The 12,293-nt window shown below is 33.9% G+C and overlaps 1 protein-coding gene across 1 annotated transcript in view; it reads left to right on the top strand.

Annotated features, from left to right (window-relative positions):
• LOC149782071 (sulfotransferase 1B1-like) overlaps positions 1-10,989 on the top strand; it is a 33,404-nt gene extending 22,415 nt beyond the window's left edge. The window contains exons 2-6 of the mRNA XM_089933500.1: positions 1,827-2,029; positions 3,783-4,100; positions 5,811-5,911; positions 6,689-6,869; positions 8,590-10,989. Of these exons, the coding sequence (XP_089789626.1) occupies positions 1,840-2,029; positions 3,783-4,100; positions 5,811-5,911; positions 6,689-6,869; positions 8,590-8,699 (900 nt within the window). The 5' untranslated portion in view covers positions 1,827-1,839 and the 3' untranslated portion in view covers positions 8,700-10,989. The remainder of the gene's footprint in view (positions 1-1,826; positions 2,030-3,782; positions 4,101-5,810; positions 5,912-6,688; positions 6,870-8,589) is intronic.
• The last annotated feature ends 1,304 nt before the right edge of the window (positions 10,990-12,293 follow it).

Below are 12,293 nucleotides of genomic sequence, written 5' to 3'. Positions count from 1 at the left end.
CTGCTCCATATGGAGTGCAAAGTTCAGAGTTTCACGATCAGTGTAAATCGGTCGCTTTCGTTCTTTTATTCATTTTAATTTTAAGTATATTGGATTATTTTAGAACCTAACATAAAATCATGTTCTTTCCTGCCAGATGTTAAATAAAATAACTTGCATAGTTTCGTGAATACATTGTTCCAATAAACTGAATGAGGTCTGCTTTAAGCATATGATTTTGGGTTTAAGTTTCTTTTTCACAAATTTGAATAACAGAATTATCTTTAATATTAAGAAATTCGTCAATGCTTTTTTCCTTAAATATTATCAAGAAGGCTGTCAATATTTTTTTATAATTGCTTTTTAGACATAGGTCAATGTCTTTTAATAAGTGCTTTTATGGAGCCCTTCTCTGCTTGCTCTATAATTACTTTTATGAAGCCTGTATATGATTGATCTATAATTACTTTTAAGAAGCTCGTCCATGCTTGCTCTATAATTACTTTTATGACATAGTTCAATGTCTTTTAATTAAGTGTTTTTATGAAGCCCGTCCATGCTTGCGCTATAATTACTTTAATGAAGCCCGTCCATGATTGCGCTATAATTACTTTTATGAAGCTCGTCTATGCTTGCTGTATAATTACTTTTAAGAAGCACGTCTATGCTTGCTCTATAATTACTTTTATGAAGCCCGTCGATGATTGCTCTATGTTTACTTTTATGAAGCCCGTCTATGCTTGCTCTATAATTATTTTTATGAAGCCCGTCTATGCTTGCTCTATAATTACTTTTAAGAAGCACGTCGATGCTTGCGCTATTTTTACTTTTAAGAAGCCCGTGTATGGTTTCACTATAACTGCTTTTTAAGAAACCAGTAGCTGCTTGCTCTGTAATCTCTCCGTCTCTCTGTGTCTCTCTCTCTCTCTGTCTCTATCTGTCTCTCTCTTTATATATATATATATATATATATATATATATATATATATATATATATATATATATATATATATATATATATATATATATAGAGAGAGAGAGAGAGAGAGAGAGAGAGAGAGATAAACCCCGTTGATCCGGACGCCGTCGTTCCCACTGAATAAGTCCGGATTAACCAGTTTTCTGGATCATTGAATCATGCACATTTTTATTTTACGATGTCATCACACTGTATACACATGTACATGTATATGCTAGCTGTAAATACACTGTATATTCAATAATGGTCGAAATAAATTAATAAATACATATATTGACTTGTGTTTATTTCACATTATTATAACATGCGCTTCTACATACGTGTACAGTAAATATTCATGTTATCCGACTGACTGTATTTTCCTATACGATTTATCGAATTTTCTTATTTTGGACAGATTTATTTCGGATTATCTAAACATGTTTTTTAGTAATTTTACACTTGGTCCCCGATTTTGATTTCCGCATCCGGTTGATTAACGGAGCAAATTAACGTTTAGGAATTCCGCTTCCGTTGAATTATGTCAGGAGAGCGAGGTTTCCTGATAAACGGAGTCCAGATTAACGAGCCATCTTAGGCAGGCTTAAAATTGTAGTTAGTAATATTTCAACGATTGTAGATCTAACGAAGAATTTGTAAGGAATTTGTTCTTGGACATTATAATTTTTAAAAATATTCAGGGCGGAAGGCCATAAACTATCTTCGTGAGATACATCTTATTCATTCACACTCACTGATCCATGACTGTCTTCAGATATCGTTTGCTTTGCAGTGTAAAGCTGTATATCTCCTATCATTTTGATTCAATCGTTTTCTCGGATTGCTTGAATCAAAGCCGTTGGTCCAGTTTCTTGCTGTAATATTGCAGACCCCGCGAGAAGATGGCGTTGGATGGTGATAAGAAAGAAGGTCAAGACCAACAGCATAACGAAAACCCGATGAAGCTTATAGAGCATAATCGAATACTGTACCCGTACTATTTTGGACAAGAACCACGTATCCAACTTGAAAATATAAAGAATATCCAAAGCAAAACCGGGGATATCTTTGTTTGCTCGTATCCTAAGTCTGGTAAATATGAATCCTAACACTAACAACAAATATATATATATATATATATATATATATATATATATATATATATATATATATATATATATATATATATATATATATATATATATATATATATATATATATATATATATATATATATATAAAAGTGGCTTTGCTATTTAACGGCATAAGTAAATTCAGCATCATCCTGACTAATTATAGGTCTTTTATTCTTGGAAATTCATGAGTGTTATGATTAGATTTGATTTATTTTTTCAGCCAAATTCAAAGTGCTGAAGTCAGCTTTTGAACAGTTCACTTTTAAAGTGCTTAACAATCTTGCAATTACAAAAGTGTTGTCTTCCTGTCTGTAGTCTTAATGTACCTCTCTGATTGTTTGTAAACCCCACCCCACCCAACCAATTTACCCGCCCCCCCCCCCCACACAAATGAGGTTAAAGATGCATAAAGTCGGTTAATGTATTGATTTATAATTTCAAACCTGATTATGACCAAGGGACCCTAACACCGTTATCGTCTGTGCGTTTCACTCTGACAGGAAGTTTTCAGCGTAAAAGACTACCCTACTTGCCAGTCATTTCAAGTTTCTGGACAATTCCATTTTCAGCGAAGGAGTGTATGCACGAAGAAGCATGTACGTAGATAGTAGGAAAATACGAGGCTCCCGCTATTTACAATAACCAATCAAGCAAAGGGAAATAATAACAACTTCAAATTTGCCTTTACGTTATTTTCACAAGAAGTGTAATTTATATGGTCCTGTGTACGAAGGGATATAACTCTAAACACTTAACATTATGTTAATTTACGGAATTATCCGAAGGTTACAGAATAGGATGAACTCTGTCACTGTTGTCGGAGGAAAATAAACCTGCCTATAGTGTACTCCATAGTGCGCCGTGCTAGTATGGAAAGTCCGTTATGCACGAAAGACGCAGACGATGCCAGTGTTAGGGCCATGCTGGTTTCAGTCAGCTTAGAAATTATAAATCAATGAATGAAGTTTTGTGCACCTTTAATCACATTAAATATTTCTGTTATTGAAATAGGTAGGGATTACAAACTAACGGGGAGGTATATTCAGACTATACAAAATTAAAAATTTTACTTGTCACACTGAGGTCAAACTGTATTTTTGATGACTATATAAACCTCGCAAAAAGTTATTCAAACCGAATATCTATTAATTAGTAGAATGCCTGAAATAAATATTTATCATCCAAATCTAATATACAAGTATTAAGTACAGCTCTTTTTTTTCTTTTCTTTTGGTCGTTCAGCGTTGTCAACGTATCATTTTGTAGGCCATCAAAGTTTATCAGTAATCATACGTACATTAGAATATTTTTCCTTAGTTAGCTTTCTTGTCAATCCCGTCCTGGTGGCTGCTTGACACAGTGGTCACTTTGAAATCGATTACGTGTCCATCCTTATTTCTATCCGCTTATCTAATCTTTAGTGAAATGGCATCCAGACTGATAGAATATTCATTTAATCAGTCCAGTAGCGTACTAACGGAGGGGTGCGGGATAGTGCACTGGGCTAGAGGTCTTGGGTCACCAAAACAGCTGATGAAAATTAAATTCCAGGAAACTCGTTGGCGGCGCCCATCGCTTGTCGCCCCGGACGCCATGTACCCATTCATCATCATCGTCGCCTGGGGGGGGGGGATTTACCCTTAGCACGCGGCTGCATCAGTTTTTATTATTTTATGTTTCAAAATGTTCAATGTACCATGCTGTTACAGGAACACACTGGATTATGGAAATGGTGAATATGCTCGTGGCCGGATCAACAGAACATCCTACAAAGTTTAACTTTCTGGATCCTATGATCATAAATGACCAAGTTTTGGACTCTATTCCTTGCCCAAGGGTATTCCAGTCCCATTTAAGATTTAACCAACTGCCAGATTCTTTTCTCAAACGAAAAGGGAAGATTATATACATTCTGAGAAATCCAAAGGATGTGTCAGTTTCTCTGTATAATTTCGTACAGAAAGAGGGAAGAATGAAGTATAGTGGCGCATGGGATGAATGTTTCCAATTGTTTGTTACCGGAAAAGGTAAATATACTCCAGGCACTGCGGTGTTTATTCTTTGAAATGGATGAATGCGTACAACTAGTTACTTAGAACAATTATATATATATATATATATATATATATATATATATATATATATATATATATATATATATATATATATATATATATATATATATATATATATATATATATATATATATATATATATATATATAAGCTTATCTGTACCGTAGAACCTTTTGTGAGAAATAAGTCTTTTCTTGAAACCATCTTCTAATTCAATCTAAAATTTGAGATTGTATTCTCCGTGATTTCAAGTATTAGCTTTGCATGATTACAGTTTTCTAGTCGACATGAGTTTAACATTTTGTCACGAAAGGGTTGTATAGATCTCATACTGAATCAGTTAAGATAGGGTGTTGTATAGTTCTCATGATAGCTACATTATGGTAGGGTGTTCTATAGTTCTCATAATGGTTACATTATGGTAGGGTGTTGTATAGATCTCATACTGAATCAGTTAAGATAGGGTGTTCTGTAGTTCTCTTAATGGCTACATTATGGTAGGGTGTTGTATAGTTCTCATAATAGCTACATTATTGTAGGTTGTTCTATAGTTTTCATAATGGCTACATTATGGTAGGGTGTTGTATAGTTCTCATAATAGCTACATTATGGTAGGGTGTTGTATAGTTCTCATAATGGCTACATTATCGTAGGTTGTTCTATAGTTCTCATAAAGGCTACATTATGGTAGGGTGTTGTATAGTTCTCATAATGGCTACATTATGGTAGGGTGTTGTATAGTTGTCATAATAGCTACATTATGGTAGGGTGTTGTATAGTTCTCATAATGGCTACATTATGGTAGGGTGTTGTATAGTTCTCATAATGGCTACATTATGGTAGGGTGTTGTATAGATCTCATAATGGCTACATTATGGTAGGGTGTTGTATAGTTGTCATAATAGCTACATTATGGTAGGGTGTTGTATAGTTCTCATAATGGCTACATTATGGTAGGGTGTTGTATAGATCTCATAATGGCTACATTATGGTAGGGTGTTGTATAGTTCTCATAATGGCTACATTATGGTAGGGTGTTGTATAGTTCTCATAAATGGCTACATTTTGGTAGGGTGTTGTATAGTTCTCATACTAAATCAGTTAAGATAAGATGTTCTATAGTTCTCATAATGGCTACATTATGGTAGGGTGTTGTATAGTTCTCATAATAGCTACATTATGGTAGGGTGTTGTATAGTTGTCATAATGGCTACATTATGGTAGGGTGTTGTATAGTTCTCATAATGGCTACATTATGGTAGGGTGTTGTATAGTTGTCATAATAGCTACATTATGGTAGGGTGTTGTATAGTTCTCATAATGGCTACATTATGGTAGGGTGTTGTATAGTTGTCATAATAGCTACATTATGGTAGGGTGTTGTATAGTTCTCATAATGGCTACATTATGGTAGGGTGTTGTATAGATCTCATAACGGCTACATTATGGTAGGGTGTTGTATAGTTCTCATAATGGCTACATTATGGTAGGGTGTTGTATATTTCTCATAATAGCTACATTATGGTAGGGTGTTGTATAGATCTCATAATTACTAAATTATATTACGGTAATCGAAACATAGTTGATTACCCAATTTACATGAATGTTGTTGAATACTGTAGAATCGTGTGTCAGGATACATTATTCTCCTAAATATTTCAGTTGCATATTCCTCATGGTTTGACCATGTTTTATCCTGGGAACGTGAAAAGGAGAAGGGCAGGCATCCGATTCATTTTGTTTTTTATGAGGACCTAAAGGAGGTAAAGATTTTTTTATGGACATAGTATATTTCAAAAACTAAAAAAGTAGCTGAGACAAAAGTCACGATGATGATGATGACGATGACTACGACGACGACGATGACGACGACTACGATGATGATAATGACGACGACGATGATGACGGTGGTGGTTGTGGTGAGGATGATGATAATGAATATACTTGACCATAATAATGAAAAAATAAAAAATGAAAACAACAATATCACGGAAGGAGAATGAAACAATCTGTAACAAACATACCTCTCACTTTTGAAGTCAACAGCATTGTAGTACTAACTGATGTTTGCTTGTTTATTATAACGTTAGTTTTAAAACATTATCGTCTATATCTTGTCAAGTGAATTGGAGATAAGTACTTTTCCCAAGGACACCATATGCAGCCGACTGGGACTAGTCGGGGCGGGTATTGAACCCGCGAACCATGGATTACGAGTTCGACGCTCTACAAACATAGCTAATGTGGTTATCAGCGCAAGTTGAAGCATGGTCACGATAATTTATTAAAAATATGCTAGAAAACTTACTTTTATATAAATTATGTTGACTTTACACAAATAGGGCTTATTTGAAGATATTTTCCTTGAAATACAATTAATTCCTGTTTTAATCAATAGCTTATACATCACAACAAATGTATCATTGTTATTTCTACTTTCGTGCCAGTACAATGTTTTCGAATACATTTATAATAAAAATGTTAAAAATAAAGGTAAACCCAGTTTTACTCACATTTTAATTAAAGCTTTTCTTTTCTAGGATGCAGTGAGAGAACTAGATCGTATTAGCAAATTTCTCTCGTTAAACCACCCGAATTCTTTCCTTCAATCAGTAGCCGAGAGCAGCACATTCACAAAAATGAGGAACCAAAAATATCTATATCATCCATTTCCAGCCGAAGTCATGGATGAAAATTATGTTGACTTTCTTTTCAGAAGAGGTAATTACAGTAATAATGAATTTTAAATCGGTCTCATTGTCCTTTTAACAGGACGAATGAGAGGTTCGGAGACAGTTTTTAAGGTGATTTAGTAAATCTCGTTTCCATATATGGTATCTGATATCAATTAAATATCGTAGTAACTAGAAATTTGCTTTTTGTTTATAAATAGCCAACTAGGTATTTGAATAAAACGTTAAAGATAATTACACTATTACAGAGAAAACAACCTTTAAGAGAAAAGAAACGTTAACCTACTTTAGTCGACGAAACCAACATTTCCAGCTATATTCGCAATTGTACAATTTCTGGTACAACCTTACAAAGGCAGTGAACGCTGGGCGATTTGGAAACAATAAACACAGAAACATGTATGTAATAATCTTTTTAATATTTTTATTTTGGAATGAAGGTATTGGTGTTACCATGTTGTATTTCAGAAGAGAGGACTCACCTCTTTGATGTGTGTTGCTTTAATGACGGGTTTCTGTAAATCACTGCCTTTTCAAGATATAAAGTCCAGGACCCGAAAAATAAAGATTTATAACATATTTGACAAATGTTCTTAGTAAACTCATATTGTAATAAACCTAGTGATTATTTGTTGATTATGGTTAGTCGGTATTGGGAAGATATTTCTCAGCCCGAATAAGTAGGCAATTTTTAGGAGCAGACGCGATAATGTACAGCATTCACAGGATTGTATGATAGCATGGGTAAGTTTCGTAAACTGGACCCTCTCTAATTTCTTAACATTGAGAATTCTCGGTATATTTTTGGTATCCATGTCTAGTTACTTGAGATAGGAATAATTCTTTGTATGTGTGTTTGCGTCTTGTTTTGTATTGCATGGCATGATGTACTAATATTTGGATTGGAAAAACCTACTGATGAGTCATACAAATTCGAAACCAGAAAACCATGCAAGGGTCAAATGGAACGTTCCTGAGTGTGGTCATTAGGTGATGTGAGTAAAATTACTGTGGTATGTGCGCGTTTTAGAACTTTTCAGTTCACAACTATTGTTTTCTTTAGGTCTTTGATAATAAGGAGAACGTTGACAATCAAGCCACGCGTATGCAGGTATTTGATTCGCTCGGTGTGAGAGCCTATGGATGTAACATTATCAATTACATTAGAGGGATGCTTTTTCAAGAGGTTGGTACATGGAGTTGTCCGGTTTGTTCATGTACACCAGAAAACCCGAATAACTGTCTGGTTTGCTTTACTTACACTAGAAAACCAAAATACGTGTGTAGCTTGCTTTACTTACACAATAAGCCATTAGTCATTTTTTGGAATAATATACAGTCGTTTAAGGACATTAACGTAGCGTTCAAAATAGTTCCTGATTATTATAAGGAATAAATGGAAACAGGAAACTGTCACAGATCATTATTGTAACATGATTAGTAACAAACAATGTACGCTATGTACCCAATTTATCTTCAGAATTAACGCCCCTTAAAAAAAAATCGGGTATTCAAGCAGCGAGTAGAATTCATACATTGAAATATAGCTGATATCACAAATGCGTTCATATCAAACCAGTTGACACCAGCCTAATCATTTGACAATTGCCTTTGGAACCTTGTAACTATCTTAACAATTGTGCGAAGCCCCACGCCCGAATTGTGCACTTATGAAAACCGCAGAACACATGGATTATCCGTCTTTCTGTCTATCCCCGATTCTGTTTTATTCTAATTAATTATTGCAGGTATTGTTGGGGATTGGCAAGCATGGTTTTCGGAAGAACAAAGCAACCAACTGGATGCAGTATACAAGGCAGAAATGTCAGGAAGCAAGCTCATCTTCAATTATGGATAATAAATATGTTATGTCATTGTTAAATAAATAGATTTCCTCTATAAATTTGTTGGAGCATTACCAAGAGAGGGACCCTGTAGTGAACAGGGATGAATATTTATTGTATCGGTCAGTGCGATGACCAATCTGTGTCTCAGAATCCTGAACATCTTGAACTGATTCCAGATGAGATATTGGGCTATCGAAGATTGCATTTTCAATAGACTGGTTCTATTATTTTTCTTTTTTAAAGAACCAATAGGATCTGCAACAAAAACTTCTCTGCGATTCCTTTCGAGAAAAGAAAAAAAACATATGTGTTTTTAGAGAAAGACAGCGCTGGATTTTTGCGACATTACGTTTTACACTATAACTTCTACGAATATCGAATACATGTACTTCTATCAAACATCCGGTCAGTGATGAAACTTTGCTATAGGCTTAGACGAATAAACGGGTACCTTCCAAACGAAATTAAAACTGTCAGTAAATTTACATTTGTAAATAGGGTTCTAAATACAAGAACAAAAGGGCTAGTTTTTAACCAAGTAGGATTAAAAGTAATATTCTGTACATCAATGTGCTGAAGACCGATATGTATTATCTGCGTCACGTATATCGACATGGATTATCTACGTCAGGCTTTGCATCAAAACTATTCATTAAAGAGAAACATTTAAAGATCCTCAACTGTCTTACTTTTGGTATTCTATTAAAAAATTTCTATTGAAATTGAATGCAATAGCCACTTGAATGCAATAGCCCCTTGAAAACACATTTATGTCAATATGACAGAATATGACATTTTGCTGTGTTAACACAGCGAATAATCAGAGAAAGAGCCAATTTGTCAACACGGTGAATATTTAATTAAAAATCGGCAAACTACGTCAGCATATCGTGCCACAAGCAAGAATAACATCTTACCCAGTTGAAAAATATAAGTATAATTCACTAGAACCAAATATTTAAAATTATTTAAGGTTTAGTTCATTTTCGAAAGTCATCTGGAGTAAAAAGAGAATTTTATAGAACTTTAGTCATGTGCAAAATATCTTTAAACATCACTTACGTACACAAGAAACTAATAACGACGTATGTTATTTTTATCTAATAGTACCAACATGTGCAGAAACAATGGGTATAATCATTTAGTCCAGAATATGACATTCTTTTATGCAATATTACAGTGCCTGTAACGTTTATTTGCAATGTCGGAAACGTATGCAGACTGTGTGCAGCAATACAAAAGCGGTTGGGAACGGTGAGCTGTTGTTATTTATGAAGTGTTCATTATAGATCCCTATATTGTTCAAACTTGGAATTATTTAGAGAAGACGAGCGATTTCAATATCTACTGGTGAATAGATTCTGGGAAAGAAATGGAAACGGTACGGTGCTAGAAAGACGATTGATGAACCATTAGTAAAGGCACGATATGGGTGCGGTATGATAGACGTTCACGATCTAAAACGGTCCGGTACGAAATGGTATCACATACTTTATTGCAAACGACGGTACAATTAATGTAGTCGCATCTTTTTGCCTTGCTCGTATTGTGAATGCCTTTGAAACAGGGGAGATAAACAGAGTTAGTAAAACTAGTTGTAAGTGCACTTTCGAAACCTTTAATTTTCCTTAATTTCTATCTTTTAAAATTAAATTATTCAAATATAGCAAGAGTATGCATGCAAATGTGGCTATTACAATTTAAACATTAGCTTATCTTGGAAAACGAATGAGTGCAACATTTAAATACATTTAAAGTTGTCTATATTACCTTTTTATGTTATGGTAGGCGTGAATTTTGTTGACCTGCGATACAGCGAGGATACGGAAGGACATTTTCATGGCAGTTTTATATTTTAAAAAATATGAATAGTGGACCGAATTAGATAAAGGTGTGCTTAACATGCACAGTGATCACTGTAGTATTTAGTTTGTTCATAGAAATAATACATTTTTTCGTTTTACAATTTTACTGTATTTTCAGAGAGAGAGAGAGAGAGAGAGAGAGAGAGAGCATCCAAATATATTATACGTTATCACTGTTTGTCGACTTTGTCCTATTTTTTCACTATATTTCCTCAAGTGTATGAAATATCTCTTCATTGTTACATTGCTTGTATCCGTAGATAATATAGTTAAACGCAGCATCCATGAAAAAGAGAGTCCTAGTTTTACTAAACATTCCAAACGGTGAAATGCATCCACATTTTCCTTATTTAAAAATAAATGTAAAACATATTTGAATGATATATATATACATGCTAACGAAACCGGTGAAACACACACACACACACACACACACACACACACACACACACACACACACACACATATATATATATATATATATATATATATATATATATATATATATATATATATATATATATATATATATATATATATATATATATATATATATATATATATATATATATATATATATATATCCTAATGTTGTTGAATTTGAGATATATTTTTATTTTCATTCCATGTTTTTTATGTGATGATTTTATTAGACATGTTATGATACATCGTTGTGATTCAGCAAAATATCCTGAAACTCTTAACCTTTCACGGTAAGGACATGAAACAATAGCATGTGAAAGTAATAGTCACTGGCTGTTGAATTGTACTAAATTTGGGAAATAAAGAAATATTCCTTTGACAGATGTTAAAATAAATGATAGTACACTGTATGAACAGAAGATATCATATAGCAGGCTGTTTAACAGATCGACAATTTAGCGACTTAACAGTCTAAGAGAGAGAGAGAAAACGTAATCTTCGTAAATCTAAAATCGCTTGAAAATAACTAACCAAAAGTTTTCAAAAGCATTTGTTGACATAATCGTTAATTTTTCTATTCATGAGAGAGAGAGAGAGAGAGAGAGAGAGAGAGAGAGAGAGAGAGAGAATTTAAGACGTTTATATACGATTGTAAATTTACAGTTAATATTATATAATTAACAATTTTACTTTCCTATCAATTTACCATTCTCGAAGTGGTATGTATTTGTCCTAATAAATCAAGTTCTTGTTTTATGTTTATTTCGCATGACATGGAAGTGAATGGTATTAAACCTAGCTTCATTCTTCATGCGTATATTGTTGTTAAATTACTGATAAGCCCAGGACACGCGGTCGCACACTTCTTATAACTGCATTGGGATGAGATGTGAAGCCTTGCAAACTGGTGCATAAAGCACCGCATCGCATTGCAAAAGCGAATTAATACCCCTGGGCTAATTTCTGATAGAAATGTGGATGCAGTGTCCTATGTTGCATCACAATTGATGATATCCCGGTGAAATATATACCCATGTTTGATTAGTATTGTAAAAGAGAAGCAATTAATCTTTTGTAGATTATTATTGGACATTTTGCCAATTTACTAGTTTGACTTACTTTCAGAAACGCAGTATATTTCTCCTGTCCCATGGTCGCAAAGCTGATTGGGATATAAAATTTGAATACCAGCTTTGCTCCTTTACTACTGCTGGTTGCTGGTGTTGAGAATTCCTCGAATTTCACGAGAACACATAAACACAACTACGCCATCAAAAACACAATGTAACAGTCTTCTACACTTCAATGAAAGTGTCC

This window comes from Sinohyriopsis cumingii, chromosome 15, assembly GCF_028554795.1.
Source record: "Sinohyriopsis cumingii isolate HCF-2022 chromosome 15, ASM2855479v2, whole genome shotgun sequence".
Taxonomy (NCBI): Eukaryota; Metazoa; Mollusca; class Bivalvia; order Unionida; family Unionidae; genus Sinohyriopsis; species Sinohyriopsis cumingii.
The sequence above is the reverse complement of the archived record's forward strand: the minus strand, read 5'-3'. Positions and strand labels throughout refer to the sequence as shown.